The 21,269-nt window shown below is 38.1% G+C and overlaps 1 protein-coding gene and 1 pseudogene across 9 annotated transcripts in view; both read right to left on the reverse strand.

Moving 5' to 3' along the window:
- Nucleotides 1-9,845: 9,845 nt before the first annotated feature.
- The window catches only part of MCF2 (MCF.2 cell line derived transforming sequence), a 106,054-nt gene continuing 94,630 nt past the window's right edge, over nt 9,846-21,269 (reverse strand). For 3 of the 9 annotated variants that reach the window (XM_074323604.1, XM_019750486.2, XM_019750485.2), the window contains 4 exons: nt 19,084-19,181; nt 15,473-15,585; nt 14,477-14,577; nt 9,846-11,568 (listed from right to left, as the gene is read on the reverse strand). In XM_074323604.1, coding sequence (XP_074179705.1) covers nt 11,528-11,568; nt 14,477-14,577; nt 15,473-15,585; nt 19,084-19,181 — 353 coding nt within the window. In that variant the 3' untranslated portion in view covers nt 9,846-11,527. Of the gene's footprint in view, nt 14,578-15,283; nt 15,324-15,472; nt 15,586-19,083; nt 19,182-21,269 lie in introns of all 9 variants that reach the window. The other 6 variants (XR_012493308.1, XR_012493309.1, XM_074323605.1 and 3 more) reach the window with 6 other exon arrangements.
- LOC109457504 (NADH dehydrogenase [ubiquinone] 1 alpha subcomplex subunit 5) lies at nt 15,592-18,932 on the reverse strand (annotated as a pseudogene).

Consider the following 21,269-nt stretch of genomic DNA (forward strand, 5'->3'; position numbering starts at 1 on the left):
TCTAGAGCAAGTTCATCAGTGTCATCTGGCACTGTCATTCCGGCAACATTTCAACTCGCTTCATTGCAACTCTGCGGGATAAGACATGTGCCACAGCGAGACAGCAGGCTGTTCCAGAAGCTGTTTGAGGGTTGAAGGAAGGCTTCAAAGGCCCACTGATGCTGAGATTCTAGCAGTGCAGTGCAGACGTGGGTGACTGGAAAACACTTCAGTGAAATACTTCAGTGGCGGACAGGCCCGTCAGAGCAAAGTACTCAGGAATCAGTGCTCTTTTTGAATCTGAAGCTTATGCCACCTCGAAATCTCATGGTGGAAACCACACTGAGTAACATGGTCTGCAAACTATGGAGGCTGCTGAAGGAGTCACAGGAGGCAAAAGACGGTAGCACTCCCAGCCTTTTCAACCAGTCCAAGTACACAGTTCATTCTATGCCTTTTCCCTACCGATCCTTTTAAGGCAGACCTTTTTCACCCTGTCCTCAGGATTATGGCTTGCCTTGAGATTTCCAGAGTTCATCTCAACCTCTAGTACGGGTAAAGGTATCAGAAGGGAAGAAGAGCAGGCAGACCCTTATACATAAAGAGGCAACAGCTTTTATAACAGGAGCAAATTCTCTCCACACCCTCACAGGACAGAAGTATTTCTAACTCCTGGCCAGATTATTTCACTCGTGTAAGAGAGTTACCTCCTTGGTTGAGAGAAAAATGGAAACAGGAATGGGGATATCCCTGATTCCAAAGACTTCCTTTCAAAAGGTTGCTTCATTGCAATGTTAAATATGAGAGCCTCATCTATAAAACGTCGCCAACATAGTAAATGTCCCAGATGCTGTCACTCTTACACTTTTAGAAATGCTGTAGTATATAGCTTCTCCAGATCAATAACCGTGAAGTGGCTTAAGTGCTGACCTCATAAAGAAAAGGGGTCTTGTGATTTACACATTACATGCTTTAGTATAAAAATCTAGTTTCCTCTTGGAATATTCTACAAAAATAAGCTTGCCTTTTCATGATATGAAAACTCAGCTCTAGGGGGGTGGCCAGTTAGCTCAGTTGGTTGGAGCGTCGTGATAATAACACCAAGGTCACCGGTTCGATCCCCACATGGGCCACTGTGAGCTGCGCTCCCCCGTTAAAAAACAACAACAACAACAACAACAAAAACATCCTCAGCTCTAAAAGTAAGAAGCCAAATTAAGACTGCAGCAAGTCTCTGAGAAACTCAGTGCATGCTCGTTAACGAACCAATGTATGAACGAAATGGGAGGAAAAAAGCTACTACCAACCACATCAGTGCAAAACTCAGTCATCTAAGGTGGGGATGAGATAGTCACCCTGAATCCATAAGGGAATATGCCACAGGAAGGGAGACAGACAAATATAGAAAGAGAGACCTCCTACATTCATTTTCTTCCAAGGATATAAAAGGAGTTGTCACTAATTTCCAGGATACGTAAAAAAGATGAGCCTAGACTACGGTTACAGCCCTGGCCTTTTCATCTACTGGTAATATTTACTGCTTTTGTGTTTGTGTTCTCCAAAGCTGTAATAACCTCTCTTGTCTACACTTTGTCTCCTCATTTTGGTAGGTATTTTGTGGTTGGTTGTACCTTGTTTTTGTTTGTTTGCTTTCTTTTTTGAGTCAAGTCTTGGCTTTCGTTTGGGTTTTGAAGTTTTATATCTGGATCAAATTGTCATTCTTGGTCACAGAGATTTAATGTCTCCCAACACATCTCCCATATTTTCCACTGTTCATACCCTCTTCCACATGCTGTTTCTAGTCCTAGATGATCACGCTAAAGATCAGAATCTTTGCTTCCTTAGATTAGAAAATGTAAATTTGGGTAACAGATATGCTGAAAGGATAGCTACACATTACCTAATGGTGGGTTGTAATTCAGAAATCTTAGCACACTCCAAAAAGGACTTTTACTGAACACTTACTATGGTCCCAGAACTGTATTTCATAAGACACAATCAGTGATGTGCTGAAACTGGCTTATACCAACTCACACCTGCCAATTTTGCACATCTCTTTCCAACTCCCAGTTCAGACATTTCATGTCAGTAGCTTGAAATCTTCCATGGTATGGATATTGATACCATAGATATTGACAAATGCTACAAATACATAGCATTTTTGAGACACCCCGTTGTTTAACATTCACCAACATACTAATGGGCATAATCTAATTATTTGACTAACAATTCATCATTTTTACAGTCCTGCTACTCAATTATTGCTGAGTGAGCAATAAATACACTGTGAATTAAAATGGAAAGTTGTTTAAGGAAGCTAAATGTTTGAGCTAGAAATACTGAAAAATCTGACCTTTAAAGTTGTTCTCGGATGGCAACAAGTAGTTATTTTATGCTAGAAAATAAAATATAACATTTCTTAAGTGCAAATATTTCTTCTACACAACATATTCAAACATTGTTAAGTCAACAAAGTTTTATTCTATGATAATTTTCTGCTGCTGTTAGTTCATAATTTGTAAAATATTTATAAAGACTGCAGAAAAGAGTTCTTAACTGTTATTTTCAGCCAGCATGTAAGATTAAAAAAAGATAATTCCCACAGGGATGTATGGAGGGCAAGTTTAGCACAGGGTTTCATTATACTTCAATCATCAGGGGACAAGGCATATTCCACTTTTCCAGTACTAAGTTAAAATGAGCAGAATTTCTTAGTGTGAAATGTTTGACATATAAAAATGTACAGAAAATAATATCATGAACTCCCAAGTATCACGGAACTATCATCCTTAATTTCCTATTAATCAGTATCCAGCATACCCATAGATTTTACTGTAAATTATTAATTAAAAGTACACATTTTGTTTTGCATATTTTAAAACTTTTTACAAATGCAATCATATTGTATCTATTCTGCAACTTGTTTCTTGTGAGATTCATTGATGTTGATGTATGTGGCTCTAGGTCATTCATTTTAACTTTTATATTGTATTTGATTGTATGATATGCCAGTTACCTATTCTTCTGTCCATGGGCATTCATGTTGTCTCCAAAAGTTTTACTCTTCTAAACAATTCTGCTATAAACATTCTGGAGACCCATGTATCTCCCAGAGCACGTGTGTTTCTCTTGGGTAGGTATAGTTGTGGAATTGCTAAGCCATACAGTATTCACTTTAACCTCAATTGGTATTAGCAAATTGCTCATGAGAGTGTTGTGCCAATTTATGCTCCCAGTAGTTTCATGTCCTTCCCAATACCTGCTGATTTTAGATATACAGGCAAATTTTTAAGCTATTAATACTCATATGTAAACGGCCTGCTTTACATTGAATTCAGGGGTTTTAAAACTAGTTGTAAATGTACAGGTATAGCCTTGTGTCTTTCCCAGGGTCAGTACAGAGATCATATTAGCTTCTAATATTAAATTCCAAAATTTCCACTATGAGTTTTCCCTTTTAAGCATTTTTATTATAGTCCACTTAGTTACTAACATTTTGTTTTCATTTGATTTCTCATAGCCTGGCACGGAAAAGAGGGCATTCACTACCAAACTGAGATAAAAACTATTAACTAAATAAATGCCTAACCACTACGTTATACACCTGAAACTAATATAATATTGAATGTCAATTATATTTTTAAAAATATATAGTCATGAGATGTAAAGTACAGCCTAGGGAATAGTCAATGGTATTGTAGGGAGTCAGAAGGGTAGTAGACCTCTTGGGGTGATTACTTTGTTAGGTGTATAAACGTCTAATTACTGTTGTTTTTGTATACCTTAAACTAATAATAATAAAAAAAAACTATTAAAAAAAATCCTTAGCATGTCCAGTTCTTATTATGCTACAAATATTAGGGACTTTCTTCCCTATTCCATTATAGTTTAATTTCTTCTCTAACTTGGTTGTATTTGGTTGGTTATTTTCATAGAAATCGAGTTAGTGAGTCTATCTCACAAATACTTAAGACAAAATGTATCTTTGAAATGGTTTACATTTTATTGTGGTTTAGCTTTAAGGAAAGTTTCATTTCATGCCTTAAGGAATACATCCTCACAAAGTCCAACCTCATTGGTTGTTCTCAATTCACGATTAGTCCTATTTGGTGGACATGCGCTGAAACTATCTCCTCAGAATTTAATGTGCTAATTTGTACATGTGAAAATGAGGTGATCAACATATATTAGGTAGGCCCTCACCAATTGCAAGGGAAAACTTAAGACTTGAATATGTTATGATGAGCTTTAAGACAGAAAATACATTTTGAACTAAAAAGGATACCAAAAAAAGCACCTGTGGTCAATTTTATTAATGTTCTTATGAACAACATAAAGGGTTTAGGTTTTGCTTTCATACTGCTTCATTCCTAAGCATTTTGCTGTCCTTGGGTAGGGCCCGAGAGACCAACTGCAAACTGACCATTCCAAATCAATGTAGGGAAGTATACTGAAATGCAATAAAAATGACTTGGAGATCCAAGATGGCAGAGCAGATAAACGCTGTGCTTGCCTCCCCTATGAACATATCAAAATTACAACTAATTATAAATTGTTCTAAATTATAGAACAATCAACCTGGAGAACCATTTGAAGTCTGGCTGAACAGAAGTTTTGTAACTAAAAATATAAAGAAGACGCCTGGAGACTGGTAGGAGGGGGGAGACACAAAATGGTCTGGACCCACACCCACATGTGGTAGTTGAAAATCGGGAGAGATACCTCTGTTACAGAGGTTCTCCAGAAAGGAATGAGGGACCCCAGTCCCCCAAACCAAGCTCCCCAGCCCAGAGTACTTGTGCTGGGAAGAGGAGCCTCCACAACTTCTGGCTGTGAAAAACAGTGAGGGTTCCAACAGTTTGGGTGGGACGGAAGGTTATGGGAAACCCAGACATCCTCTTAAAGGGCCCGTGCAGGTACTCACCCTGGGCTCTGGTGGACAGTGCCTCTGGGGGCACTAGAAACATATGGGGAGAGACTGAGTTGTGTAACTTCTGGGCGAGGACAGGAGGAACAGTCCTCATTTTCCCTGTGTGGGGCCCTCTTCCTGTGCATCTAGCAGGCAGATGCCATCTTTCCTGTGTTGAGCCCGCCCCCACCACAGTAAAATCTGAATCTGATTGGCTTGGTGAGCTCTGCTGCTCCAACCTGCTGACTCACTGAGACCCTGCCTCACAACTTGCTAGTGCAAGAGGCTTTATCAGCAGCTGAACCTTACGGGAGCCAGCAGGTGGCAGCAGACCTTAGGACTGTTCTGGCTTTGTGTGGAGCTACCCCAGGCCTGGTATTGGTGGCAGCCACCCTTGGTTCACAGCATAGCCTCTCTCACGTGCCTCCGGGTACAGCACAGGCAGCAACCAACAGTGGGTCACTGTGTAGCTCCTACTAGGTATTCCCTGGCCAGTGACAGGCAGTGGCTGACCTGGGCCTGCACTGGAGCCCCTCCCAAGAGGCCCCGGAACCTACATACTTGGAGGTTGGCTTCAGACCACAGCAGAGCACCACCCAATTAGCCCCACAAGTGGCACACACAAGGGGTGGTCTCAACAGGCACTAGAGACCGCTGGGGCAAATCCCACTCTGTGGGGTAAGTGCCCTGCACAGCAGCCCATAAGCTATGGATGTGGCCAAATACCACAGCCAGTCAGCTTGAGGGTAAATACCACCCACTGACATGCCAACAGCAATCAGGGCTCAACCTACTACAGAAGGGCACACACAAACCACACAAGGAACACACTTGGAGCACCTGGATCAGGTGACCTGGGAGACTGTGCCACTAGGCCCTACAGGACACCTACTTCATATGGCCACCTGGCAAGACTGGGAGACATAGCAGCCCTACCTAATACATTGAAACAAACACAGAGAAGCAGCCAAAATGAGGAAACAAACAAATATGTCCCAAATGAAAGAACAGGAGAAAACTCCAGATAAAGAACAAAACAAAATGGAGGCAAGCATCCTACCAGAGGCAGAGCTCAAAACAGGGTTTATAAGGGTGCTCAAGGAACTTAGTGAGAAACTTCAACAAAGAGATAGCAAGCATAAAAGAGGAAACAGAAACCATAAAAATGAACCAGTCATTTTTATGGTGAAGAATACAACAACTGAAATGAAGAATGCAATAGTGGGGCCGGCCTGGTGGCTCAGGCGGTTAGAGCTCCGTGCTCCTAACTCCGAAGGCTGCCGGTTCGATTCCCACATGGGCCAGTGGGCTCTCAACCACAAGGTTGCCAGTTCAATCCCTCGAGTCCCGCAAGGGATGGTGGGCTCTGCCCCCTGCAACTAAGATTGAACACGGCACCTTGAGCTGAGCTGCCTCCCGGATGGCTCAGTTGGTTGGAGCACGGGCTCTCAACCACAAGGTTGCCAGTTCAATTCCTCGACTCCCGCAAGGGATGGTGGGCAGCGCCCCCTGCAACTAAAAATTGAACACAGCACCTTGAGCTGAGCTGCCGCTGAGCTCCCGGATGGCTCAGTTGGTTGGAGTGCACCCTCTCAACCACAAGGTTGCCGGTTCGACTCCCACAACGGATGGTGGGCTGTGCCCCCTGCAACTAGCAACGGCAACTGGACCTGGAGCTGAGCTGCGCCCTCCACAACTAAGACTGAAAGAACAACAACTTGAAGCTGAACAGAACCCTCCACAACTAAAATTGAAAGGACAACAACTTGACTTGGGGAAAATAAATAAATAAATAAATAAAAATAAATAAAATCATTAAAAAAAAAAAAAAAAAAAAAAAAACCAGCCCAATTTAAAAAAAAAAAAAAAAAAAAAAAGAATGCAATAGTGAAGAATACAATGAAGAAGTGAAGAATACAATAAATGAAATGAAGAACGCAATAGAAGGAAATCACCAGCAGACTAGATGAAGCAGTGGACTGAATGAGTGATTTGGAAGACAAGGAAGCAGGAAACACCGAAACGGAACAGCAAAAAGAAAAAGAATCCCAAAAATGAGGACAGTTTAAGAGACCTCTGGGACAACATCAAGTGTAACAACATTTGCATCATAAGGGTACCAGAAGGAGAAGAGAGAAAGCAAGGGACCGAGAAACTATTTGAAGAAATATTGACCGGTGAAGGAAACAGACATACAAGCCCAGGAAGTGCAGGAGTCCCAAAAAAAGATGAACCCAAAGTGGCCCACACCAAGGCACACTGTAATTAAAACGGCAAATGTTAAAGACAAAGAGAAAATCCTAAAAGCAGCAAGAGAAAAGCAGGTAGTTACCTACAAGGGAGCTCCCATAAGACTGTCAGCTTATTTCTCAACAGAAACTTTGCAGGCCAGAAGGGATTGGCATGAAATATTCCAAGTGATGAAAAACATGGACCTACAACCAAGGGTACTCTACCCAACAAAGCTATCATTTAAAATCAAAGAACAGATAAAGAGCTTCCAGACAAGAAAAAGCTAAAGGAGTTCAACACCACCAAACCAGTATTACAAGAATGTTAGAAGGACTTTAAGATGGAAAAATAAAAAAATATGAATAAAATGTCAATAACTACCTATCTATCAACAATTGCTTTCAATGTAAGTGGATTAAATGCTCCACTCAAAAACATAGGGTGGCTGACCAGATAAGAAAACAAAACCCTTACATATGCTGCCTACAAGAGACACTTCAGATTGAAAAACAGACTGAAAGTAAAGGGATGGAAAAAGGTATTTCGTGAAAATGGAAACAAACAAGAAAAGCTGGGGTAGCAATCCTTTTACCAGACAGAATTGACTATAAAATGAAGGCTATAACAAGAGTCAAAAAAGGACCCAGTAATTTATCCAAAGAAAACCAAAACGCTACTTTGAGGGGACATGTGCATCCATTTGTTCATTGCAGCATTGCTTACAATGGTCAAGATGTGGAGGCAGCCTGGGTGTCTGTCGATGGAAGAACGGATAAAGAAGAGGTGGTACATATATTCAATGGAATATTGCTTGGCCATGGAAGGGAATGGGTTCTTGCCATTTGCGGCAGCACGGATAGACCTGGAGGGTATTGTACTGAGTGGAATATGTCAGACAGAGAAAGACAGATGCAATGTGATTTCTCTTATATGCGGAATCTAAACAACAAAATAAACCAACAAAACAGAAACTGACTCACACAGAGAACATTTTGATGGTTGCCAGACGGGAGGGGGTTGTGGTGGTGGGTGGAAGAGGGGAAGGGATTAAGAAGTACATATTGGTTGTTACAGAGTAGTAATGTGGACATGGTATAGCATAAGAATTATAGTAAATAATATTGTAATAACTATGTATGGTGTCAGAAGGGTACTAGATTTATCAGGGTGATAGATTGGAGGAGTGTTGGGAACAGGGTGAAAAAGATGAAGGGATTAAGAAGTACAAATTGGTAGCTACAAAGTAGTGATAGGAATATAAATAAATCATAGGGAGTCTAGTCAATAATATGATAATTACTATGTACAGTGCCAGGTGGGTACTAGACTACTCAGGGGATCACTTCTTAAATTATATAAATGTCTGACCACTATGCTGTGCACCTGAAGTTAATGTAAAATAATATTGAATGTCAACTGTCACTGAAAAATTAAAAAGTGGGGGGAAGGTGAAGGGCAATGAGGTTCAAATTTCCAGGTATAAAACAAATGAGTCATGGGGATGTAAAGTACAGCATGGGGAGCATAGTCAATAATATTGTGATAGCGTGGTACGGTGTCAGATGGTTGCTGCACTTATGGTGATCACTTCTTTAGGTACGTAAATGTTGAATAACTATTGTGTACACCTGAAACTAATATAATATTGTATGCTAACAATATTTTTAATGAAAATCTTTTAAAAAATGACTTTTTTGACAATTACTTGAGACTCGATTCATTAAGCACTCTGGAGTCTCTGTGGGAATCTTAGTCCTGTGGTCAGTGCCTATTAATGATACGCATGTTTCTTAGAGAAAGTGTGAAACTGGATTGATTTCCGACTAAACCCACACAAAATCATTAGCCTAATTTCTGTTCAGGTGGAGCATTTTTCATACTCCCTTACAGTTCCAAAAACATTCTTTGAAATTATCTGTCTTCTTAACAGAATATTATAGCCCAGATGTGGGTGGCTTTCATGATAAATATATTATTCATACATAATTTTGGAAATGTCAAGAATGACATTTACTCCTCAGCCAACATAGGAATAAAAACTTGAATACACGTTTTAATTTTCCAGGCGTTCTTCAGAAATGCAGTAACTTATTAACTATTAATAGTTCCCTGATGGTGCTTCCTCAAAAGAGCTCAAAATAAATTTAAAGACAAAGAAATAGTTGATCCCGTGATGGGATGCTCACTAAGACAATTGAAACAATCTCATTTTTTTTAATGGAAAATTCAATCGAACCAATTTGTTAGGTTTCTGTCTCCCATCTATATTAAGACACAGTTCTAGAACCCAGTTCCAGAAGCTGTGGAAGAAATCATTAAGTCTGGCAAATCCAACTAAGAGCCCTTTGCAAGCAATGGTTCAGCAAACAGCTGCAGGCGTCTAGATTCTTTCCAGATTTCCCTGGGCTCTATTACAGGGAAGCGGATTTTTTCAGGATGTGGAAATATCTACTCTTAAACATGGCTATCTAACCCTTGAAACCTCATTTATCGCTATCCTACAGATTTGGATGAAGAAACTTTCTGCAGAACAGTTTACCCTAGTTCTGGTCACATCTGTCTATCTCTGTGTCTGTCTCTCTGAGAGAATCATGAAGTAAGGCTGAAGTTAAACATTTAACTCAAAATACTTGTGGTGCCTTTAGGGTATCACTGATAAATGAGAGGAAAGGAGTTTTCAATGTATGATTGATACCGTACTAAGCTAAAAAAATATGTGAATAAATTTAAGGTTGGATATTTTTAATGTGGAATTAATGCAAGTACATTTACATTGTAAGTACATTTACAATGTAATTAAAATTTCAAGACTTAAAGGGAAATTACTCCTATGTTTTATAGTAACACATTTATAGCCCAATAAAATGAATACAGTGCAGTTACATATACAAATACGTATACAAATATAGCATCTGTTGTACAGTGATTAAAACATTAAAAGACTATAACTGTATGTTTGAATCCGTCAAATTCAGTATTGTCTTAAATGATTAAAATCTTTAGTTTAATACCATGAAATTAAAACATTTTGTGCAGAAGGGCATCATTATTCAAAAATTTTACCTCCTAATTCTGGCTTCTAACCACAGGATCAGCACACAAGAGAAATGAATTTTAATTTCATTTTGTTGTTGTTGTTGCAGAAGCATTAATTAAGTGAAATATCAAGTAAATGGACAAGTTCATGAGTGAGTTATAAATCAACCATCATAAATTCCAGCAATTGTACATTAGAAGATTTATAATTTGCAGGTACCTTTGAATAAAATACAACTAGAATGGCATACAAATCGTCACATCAAATGGTACCAGTGACATAAACTATGATCTTGATATGATACACAAACCTATTTGAAAGATAAAATATTTATGTATTACAGTTATTGTATTTATTATTGTAAAACCATTCATCAAAAAAACATGCACCTACTATGCCAACTTGAAAGTAAAACCCACAATCCATGATTCAAAAGGCAGCAATTTCAAACCACTATCTTTCGTGGTCCCTGATATGAAATGCTCCAAGCATAAATTCAACACTGCATGCAACAACGGGTCCTGTGCTCTAAAACAAGTGATCACACTGTTTATATACTTCAAAGAAAGAGAGCTACACATATATTATCAAAGGAAAACCTTAGGAAGAAACATAACTTAAGAAAACCTGTACTAGAACAGATTTTTTCCAAAAAATTCAAAAGCAAGTAAAGACACTGGAAAGTAGAGCTTTGTTACAGGAACACCTCTTGTGCAAATATGAATATTTAACTTAAAGCTGTGACTTGTGTATCTAAATTTCAATGCACAAAATGTAAACTTCAACAGATTCTAACTACAGGCGTTTTAGCTTTGGATCTTTTAAAAACTGTAAGACAGCTCAAAAAACCCTAAATACCAGTCAAAGTGCAAAAGAGGTCCTTCAGAACATGTCCCTTTGGTATATTATAGTCACACTGATAACAGAATTAAACAATCAGTTAACAAAGGGATTTTAAAAAAATCTCTGATTATCTCTCATCTCTCTTTGGATTTTTGTTTTGTTACTGAAAAGTTACCAACAAAGTTACAGGTAAAGCTTTTTACCTGTAAATGTTCAAAATAATTGATTTCCGGTTTTTTAGATGGAATCTGAATGCATGCCATGAAAAATCCTACTTGGAAACAAAATAGCACTGCAATTTTCAGCTGCGGGGAATGGAAGGTGTCAAGATGGCTTCCTTGCAAGAATGAGACAATCTGTGAATGACGAAGTCCATCTCAGTCCTGAGGAAATTCTGGGAATGTCATGGGCAGCATAGGATCATCCTGACTCTTGTGCTGTTTATCTGTACACGTCTAAGAAATATAATCTAGTTCACACCTCCAAAGGAAATCTTATTTTTACAAGTCTATTCATTCTCCTTTAATTCAAGGGGAACTTAGTTTCCTTGTGTTACTCAGAGCAGCATCTACAAAATAATGAAGAATGATGTTAATACTCAAGTGACTTTTAAGGCCAAAAATGTCGTCTGTGCTATGATTTCTAACACTAAAAATAATGTACAAGATGGAATCAGTTAATTTGGAGGAAAATGTGACTCATTACAACTACATAATTGGCTTTTGAAAGTATTCAAAATGTTAATATCTTAGACTTTATCCTATTCTAACAGGTATACATTTTTAACATTGTAAAGTGCTCAATTTAGCATGTGCACTGCTTCTTGTATTTGTCTGATACTCTTTTCTGGTGTGCTTTTTCTGCCCTGTATAAGAAATTGTTAACCACTTAAAGTCATGAAGATATTGTCCTGTGTTTGCGTTTAGAAGCTTTATGATTCTAACTTTTATGTTTATGTCTGTGATCCAACTCAGATTAATTTTTGTGCAGGATGGAGGTTCATTTCTTTTTCCGTATGGATACCCAGTTGCTCCAGCACCATCCGTTTAAACAACCTTCCTTTTGTTCGTTTGACTTGACACCTTGATTGAACGTTAATTGATTATGTATACGTGGGTCTATTTCTGAAATCTCTATTTTTCTACACCACACTATATTCACTACTGTAGCCTTAGAGGGTCTTGAACTCAGGTATGTTAGTCCTCCAAAGTTTTGAGATTCTTCTGTTCTAGATTCTTTGCCTTTCCATATACATTTTACACTTGATCTTAGCCAAAAGGCCGAGAAGCGATTCCATATACATTTTACAATAAACTTGTCTTTACTTTTTTTTTTCCAAAAGGGCCTGCTGAGATTTTGATTGCATTAAGTCTATAGATCAATTTAACAACTTTGAGATTTCCAATCCTTGAACATGGTATATCTCTCCCTTTATTCAATCATCTTAAATGTATCTCAGCAATGACTCGTCGTTGACGGTAGAGAAGCCTTAGACATGTTGTTCGATTTATTTCTATTTATTTTATTTTGTATTATCAATGTGAATGTTGTTTTCTGAAATTTCATTGTTTCAATTTTTTTGGTGCTAGGATATAGCATTACAATTTATTTTGTATAATGAGTTCGTATACTTTGGCCTTATAAAATTCACTTATTACTTCCAGTAAGGCATTTTTGTGTATAGATTCCTAATGGTTTTGTAAATACACATGATCTGCTAAGCATGACAGTGTTGCTTCTTTTCTAATCTTTTTTTTATCTCTTCATTGTGAGTTATGGCACTGGCTAGGATTTCCAGTATAAATGTTGAATAGAAATGGTGAGAGTGAATATCCTTGGCTTGTTCCCAATCTTAGGGGAAAAGTTTTCAACATTTCACCATTAAGTGTGATGTTAGCTGTGGTTTTTCCTAAGTGCACATTAGCAGATTAAGGAAATTCCTTTTATTCTTAGTTTGGTGAGAGGTTTTATCATGAATGAGTATGGAGTTTTGTCAAGTACTTTTCTTCATCTATTGAAATGATTACATAATTTTCCCCTTCATTATGTTAATATGGTGACTTACAATGATTTTTAAGTATGTAATACAAGTATTTAAAGTTATACATTTCCCTCCCCCTTTAGCTGCATCCACAAATTTTGATATGTTGCATTTTCATCCAACTTGAAATAATTCTAATTTCTCTTGTGCTTTCTTCTTTGCCCCATGTGTTGTTTAGATGTGAATCATTTCATATCCAAATATTTAGGGATTATTGATTTCTAATATAATACCTTTTAAGATTTTATGATTCCAATCTTCTGAAATTTACTGAGCCTTATTTTATAACCTAGCATATGATCTATCTTGGTGAATGCTCCAAGTATACTTAAAAATAATGGTATATTCTGTAGTTGTTGGGTGTAGATTTTAAATAAATGGCAATCAGTTCAGGTTGGCGATATATCACATTCTTCTGATTACTAATTATCTAAATAATTTAGGAATTCAATAACTTTGTAAATAATTTCAATAATTTTCTAAATAATTTGACAATTAGAACAGAAAACCTTTGAAAGGTGACCCAGATTTAGAGTACCAAAACAAACAAACAAACAAACAAACAAACAAGAAATGACTCTATTTGTGGGGTTCCCATGGGACCCAATATTTATATTGAGCCCTATCACCCTTAGATTTTGTTTCATGTCATAAATAAAATTTAAAACCAAACAAGTTACTCCCAGTCTATTAGATTCATCTAAACAAGGTGTACCATTACCTAAAATTTCAATACAAGTCCAAAACTAGAAAGTCAAAGGGAATATATACATATAATGGTAATCTTGTTCACAAACAAACCTGTTCTCTTTTTTGTGTGTGTGCTGCCTTTTTATAGACAGCTCATTATCACTTAGGGCACAAATCTCACAATAATACTAGTTTGTATACAGAAATTTTACATACAAAGGTTTGGCTTAATAGAAAGGAACATTACGGTAGTTTTCATTGCTTTGTACTACCGTCACACATTAGGTCTTGGGCACAGACACAAAGACCTGTGTGTGTGTGTGTGTGTGTGTGTGTGTGTGTGTGTGTGTGTCTGTGCGCATGTGTATGTTGCAGAAACCTACCATGAGGAAATAACATGCTCTGAGAACTAAGTGAAAACACACTGGTAAAGCATTCTTGGATAGTAAGGCTGGTACCTTAAAAGCCTATCATTGGTATTTCGTTCTGAAGGATCTCTTATAAGACACCACAGGATCTGAAACTCTCTTTCAAACCTATCAACCTTGTAGGGAAAATTTTAAAAAGTCTTTCTTTATTAATTCAACACTATTAAAGGAAAAAATTAAATCCTAGCTAACATAATACGCTTGCAGCTTCATTTCTAAGCGCGAAGAGGTTCTTGCCCTATGCCAATTGCATATTTGGTAAAGCTTTAATAATTTTAGCCTTTAAACAAGTAGTATACAGTCTGTTCATATTATACCTGTAACTTTGGTATTCCGAAACCTATAGTCACCGATTATAATCTGCAAACTGTTTCCTGGAATCAGGCCTTCTTTTCTTCTGTTTAGATTTTTCACCAACCTAAATAATAAATGAATTAGTAGCCAACAATGGTAATATTACTGAAAAAAAACCAAAGACATTGCATTGCAGCTCACATTTTCACAAAGCTATTGCATGTATTCAAAGACCTTCATGACATTGTTCTTGAGTCCTTTGAGTAACCTACAAAGGACTTAGGTTACTAGCAAAAATGGTTATTACTGTAATGGTACATCATTAATTTTCACCCTCGTGACCTTTAGGGTCAGACTACACCGTCTGTGCAGCATTTTGGTTAAAGATATTGACACAGTGAAGACAGGATTATTTCATATAAAATTTCCAAGACTTATGGAAGCTTCATTCAGCCTTCTTCCAAACAATATTTCCTTCCTGCTTTGGGCTCTCTAAAATTAAACAGTGTATTTGGCAGAACCATCTTTGCAATTGGGGTTACATGAAGTCAATGCATAAGGATAGAATAAGGCTGCAAAGTCAATATTTGAAATGATAAAGAGAACTGTGGCTATGTCGTAACGGAGCAAAGCATGGTCCCCGGCACGTAGTAGGCATTCATTAAAGATGTGATGATTTAATGAATGACAAATTACCACATGTAAGGTGATCTGTAGCCATTACAAAGCCAGATGTATCAGCTGGAACGTCTCAGCCACAGGTAAACCAAACCACAAGAGAGCATGCAGACTCATAGCATTTCATTCTTTCAAAGCATTTTTTCACTCACCAAAGGTTAACATTCCTTTCAGTGAGCTAGATAGGCATGGCTGAAGCAATGAAAATGAAACACTGATAAGAAATGTGATATTTCTGCTTCCTGAGACTGTATAACAAAGATACAAGTAAAGCAGAACATTTGATTAGATATCCATGTGCCCCAGGCAGATGCCGTCACAGGCGTGGAGAACACACCTACCATCGACCCTCAGCATCCTCATGGAGAAGCTGAATGACATCTCCATTTCTAATCAGGAGGTCTTCTGAGCCTCTCTTCCTGCAATCTGCTAGGGCTTTATATTTGCCTGGAGACTGTAAGGTGGTTTTGAGAAATTACATTATAAATTGAATAGCAAAACTACTTTGCACAAGTGCATGCTCTGAGACATAAAGAATTCACACGCTACTTCAATGGCAAATGTGGCAGCTGCAGCAGCTTTGCAAGAACAAACAAACATGAAGCAGTTTGTGATGGGGAAAAAAAGCAGAACGTGTTTATTTAACCTAAAGAACTCACTTGTATTTGCAAAAAGAGAATTACAGCATGAACTACACAGAAAGTAATAGAGCACAACTAATTTAAGTTACATGAATTATAAGCATAAATTCAGAAAAAAACATGAAAATAATTTTTCAATATTGTTATTTGTAAACTACTCTCATGAAAAATTTATCCCAGCACATACAAAAAGCAATAGCGCTGAACGAGTATTAACTAATGTCCACAAAAGGACTTCTGGGCTTTATCCTGTTTTGCACCAGCAAAACTAGTGGGTACAGAAGCTTTGAGTCCAATAAAAGCAGATTAAATCGTAATATTGTGCTTTACTTGGCCTTATTTTTTTGCAGCTGTCATTTTAACTGGATTCATTAATAAGCTAAACAATCCAGGGCACACTGATTACATCTGGTTACAAAGTAGATGGAGAAGGAATAAATTTCATGTCCCAAAGTATTCGGAGATGAGAATTTTTCCAGTATAATATCTTACACACTGAATACATGATTTCAAAAAGTAAGCGTACTATAATTTAAAAAATGTTTTGAATGAAAAAAAAAATTATGTGATTCTAACTTTTTGTACACTCATAAGAATTAACCTGAAAACAATATCCGCACATCACTTGGGCTGAACATCTTTTGAGCCAGTACTTTTATCAGATGGGCTGAAGAACAGGCAAGAAAGAGCTACTTTCCAGCTAACATAGCAGCTTCATTAAAATAGGAGAGCCATTTTCCACATGGGCCTCTGCTCGGGAAGCAGCACCCATTTTTCCTGACTTTTTGATTGATAACGTGAGGCTAAAAGAGCAGGTCATTGAAATCTATTTTGCTTTTTTTTTGGGGGGGGGAGCTTGGGGTGGAAGTCTCTCTTTTCTTTCTTTTTTCTCTTTTGTATGCACTGAATTGTTCTTTTGTACATTTTTCTTAGTAAGACACCTTGAGGAATTATTGGGAGGAGAGGAAAACTGATAGATTGTCCTACATTCCCCTCCCCTGTGATTAAAGGATTCATCAGCTTTGCATATTTGCTTTATTTTCTGACACCATGGTTGGGAAAATGCTTACTGAAGACTTGGTCAGCTCCTGACAATCCCCCTCACTGAACATCTACAGCAAACCTTTAAACCTAGACTGGCTTCCCCTGAGTTTTCACTCACATCTGAAAAACTACCATCCTCAGACAATAAGAATTACAAAAATGGAAGACCTTTGGGTGTTCCCGACATTCTTTCAAGGGTCTGCAAGGTCAAGCCTACATAAAGACATTACTTGCCTTTTCACTCTCATTCTCTCACAAGTATACAGTGGAATTTTCTAGAGGCTACCTGATGTGTGATAGCAGAACAGACTGAATGAAAAGCAGCTTAGAGACTTGAAAAAATATCTAAACTGCCACTCTTCTCACTAAGTATTTTGTCTTGAAAAATGTAAATTTTTAATAAAAATGTTATTCATATGAAATTATAATGGGTTTATTAATATTTTTAAATAATGAATAAATAATTTTATATTTCTCAGTTTTAATTTATAATATGGTAAATATCAATAGATGTAAACAAGAGCTCTTTGGGGTGCTTGATAATTTTTAAGACTGTAGAGGGTTCCTACATTAAAAAGTTTGAACCCTGCCAGTCTATACCATTAACTCTGGACAAATTTCTTACCAACTCTGAGCCTCAGTTTCCTTCTCTGTCAATTGCAGATAATAAAGCCTGCCCTTCCTCTTGCTAATATTATGAATATTAAATGTGAAATCATCTTGTAAACTATAAAGTTCTACACAAGTTTATGGTCATTGTATCATTAGTAGAAAGAACATTCTGGTACTTTCTTTTATTGTGTTTTTTTTTTTTATATAACAGAACACTTAATTACATCAGTTCTTGTCAACACACAAATCATTTAATGATGATTACATTGGCCATTTCCATTTGTTGGCAGGAGGCTCTTCCACTAAAGGCTCCCATGGTTTCCACTGTATCATTTTTCTTGTCAGACTTAGTTCATTTTTAGCCTAAAGAATCACCTCTTCTATTTGGCTACGCTGAAGTTGGTCTTCTAATTTTTTTACCATCTATTTCCGCTTTAACCATACCCAGCTTCTCATTTATAATCTGTTCTGTATACTTTCTATATGCTGTATTTTTAGGGATTTGCTCATGAACATCAAGGATCATTGTGCACAATATTCTTAGCCTCTCATGTGGACTTTCACATATACAGCCAATCCCACAAGGCCAGTGGTCTTCTTCAGCACACCCGCCACGACGGTGTTAAGTACCCGAGTACCATGCTGGTCCTTTCTTTTCTTTTTTTCTTTTTTCTTTTTTTAAACTTTTATTTATTTAAGTGTGTTTTTCCAGGACCCATCAGCTCCAAGTCAAGTAGTTGTTTCAATCTAGTTGTGGAGGGCACAGCTCACACTGATCCATGTGGGGATCGAACCAGCAGCCCTGGTGTTACGAGCATCACACTCTAACCAACTGAGCTAACCAGCTGCCCCATTCTGGTACTTTCTTTAAAAAAGCATTCGAGTCGATGCTCTGCAGCTGTGTGGTTATCCATGCCCTTATTCCCTTGCCCCACTATTAGAACTGCCAAATTGATTTTGTTCCTCTGAAGAACCCCCACGGAGCAGTCCACTACCCTCCAAGCTAGTGACTTCAGAAAATTGGAGATCTACCCTAAACGGCGCTAACTTCCCTCTAATAATCCATTAGTTTCCTAACAACATCATGAAACTATCTTTTATAAAATGCTTACTTTTACCCTAAAACAACCTCCTTTAGTTATATGGGGTGACCCCTTGGTCTAATATGCTGAGATCTGGTATCATCAGCACATTTTTTGAGAGTCCACTAAAATATATTCCCCAGATGTTATTAAAGGGTTTTTAATGTGTAATTTTCATTTCCTACATTTTCCAATCTGGAATCTAAACTGATTTTTAAAGTATATTTGACCTTCCTTTGTTCTCTGATTTTTATCTCACATGCCTCGATTGAAAACGCAGTGCTGAGGCTCAATTAAAGACAAAATTGGCCAATGTGTAGAGAATTGCAATGATTAACTCTTCATCTCATTGGCTTCAGTAGGAACTCCACATGTAGCTCAAACAAGTTCCACTTTCAGAGAGAAGTGTTTACTGAGTTCATAATAAGACTTGTTTCAAATCTTTTGGCCTCAGAATACACCTAAGGACTCCAACGATACTGACAAAAGATTACCTCAATGTACGTCACCTATTGTATCAGTAAAACTGCCTCAGGAGTTTCTACGCATTTATTTTAATATGTCATTACTAACCATTAGGGGTCTTTCCTCTTCTTCGTTGTCAACATAGGAAGAGTAGAAATAGTTGTTTGACCATTGCTCAGACCCTTCGGAGATTTCTGCAGTCCAAACTATAAGAAAAACATGGAGGATGGCAGTTACTTAATGGTGCTGGTCTGCCACAAGGAGACAAATAAAACTAATTGTAATACTCAAGGCTATAACCTTCAGTGGTCTGATAGTAGCTTCCTATAATAAAATCTCCAATTCGATTGCACCATTTTAGAATTGTTGGTAATTTCAGCAAGGGCCTGGTATGTCATATACTTCTTTTACTTTTTAGGATGGTTTGAAGTTGGGGTTGGTGGGAGAGTTATTAAAAATAATAGTAAGTTATATAACATTCTAGAGAATATTTACCCCTTCTGACAGAAAATCATCCCTTTCAAAAAGTTTTTCTATAGCACTTTTATTGGTCCATTCAAATAGCATTTGTTAACACTCTACATTAGGTTGGTGCAAAAGTAATTGCAATTTTTGCAATTATTATTTTTGAAGATTTTATTGGGGAAGTGGAACAGGACTTTATTGGGGTACAGTGTGTACTTCCAGGACTTTTCTCCAAGTCAAGTTTTTGTCCTTTCAGTCTTAGTTGTGGAGGGCGTAGCTCAGCTCCAGGTCCAGTTGCCGTTTTCTAGTTGCAGGGGGCGCAGCCCACCATCCCTTGTGGGAGTCGACCCGGCAACCCTATGGTTAAGAGGACACGCTCCAACCAACTGAGCCATCCGGGAGCTCAGCGGCAGCTCAGCTCAAGGTGCCGTGTTCAATCTTAGTTGCAGGGGGCAGAGCCCACCATCCCTTGCGGGATTCGAGGGGTTGAACTGGCAACCTTGTGGTTGAGAACCCCCTGGCCCATGTGGGAATCGAACCGGTAACCTTCGGAGTTAGGAGCACGGAGCTCCAACCGCCTGAGCCACCGGGCCGGCCCCTGCAATTATTTTTAACCTGGTAAACCACAATTACTTTTGCACCAACCTAATATTATTATTTTGACTTATCTCTGTTATTAGGCAGAGACCATGTATTATACATCGTATGTCTCATAAGAGCCTTGCATGTAAGAGGTGCTTAATTAAAATATACTGAACTGATATGAATTAAACAATCTAATGTAGGCAGAGAATTAAAATTAAGAGAATCTCAACTTGGCCACACTAAACAATAAACTATTCGTGTAACCTTGGAAAAGTCATGTCAACTTTCTCTGACTTTGTTTCCTCATCTGTCAAATGAAGGCACTAGTACTAGGCTCCCTCCTGACTCCTCTGGGGGCCACAGCACAGATGACCTGAGTGCCCTTTACATGGATAACTGAAAGTTGAGCAAGGTTATCATTACCTGTTTCTCCTCAAGTAGGAGAAAACTTCCAGAGGAAGGACCATCATACTTAAGTACTGGCATCTGGCACTCTGTTGGGTATTTCTCCAGGGAAGGCTATGCTGTTGATCCCAGAGTTGTTTAGGTGACCCTGCTGGATGCTTCTGCAGCACCTTGGACATCCCTGTCATAACACTTATACCACATTTCAATTTAATTGCCTACTGAATTATCTTTCTATCCTCCTAGCTTCATGGGAATAGCAGCTGAGTGCGTCTTAATTAGGCTGTATACTCAGAGCTTTGCACAATTCCTGGCACACAGGTTGTGTTCTGTTTGTTGAATTAAAGAAATTGTTTGAAATCAGAATAAATGGTACAATTTGCATTAAAAACGATTCCAGCTATAAATGACTCTTCTCTAGTCATCAAACCTATGGCGAGTGAAGCGTGCATTCCTTGAAGTCAAGTTATGTGTTTTATTCATCTCTGTATCCTGCATAGCATGGCTTTCCGAACTTGAAAATGCATCAGGGAAAACTCAATTTACTAAATCACAGATGGCTGGGTCTCAATCCCAGAGTTTCTGATTCAGAAGGTCCAGGGCAGAGCCAGAGAACTGGCCTCCCCTAACAAGTTCCCAGGTGATGCTGACGCTACTGGTCCAGGGACCGCACTTTCACAACCACTGCTCTGTAGTGCCCACCAGTGTCTTGCATATGCCAGGCATACAGGCGCTATAAAAATGGGCTAATTTTGTTGTCTTTATACAAAAATGACAGATAGGTATATTTTCCAAACGAAAAATGGGAGAAAAGAATGTGCACAGCCATGAAACTTACC

Source organism: Rhinolophus sinicus, chromosome X, assembly GCF_036562045.2.
Source record: "Rhinolophus sinicus isolate RSC01 chromosome X, ASM3656204v1, whole genome shotgun sequence".
In the NCBI taxonomy this organism is placed as follows: domain Eukaryota; kingdom Metazoa; phylum Chordata; class Mammalia; order Chiroptera; family Rhinolophidae; genus Rhinolophus; species Rhinolophus sinicus.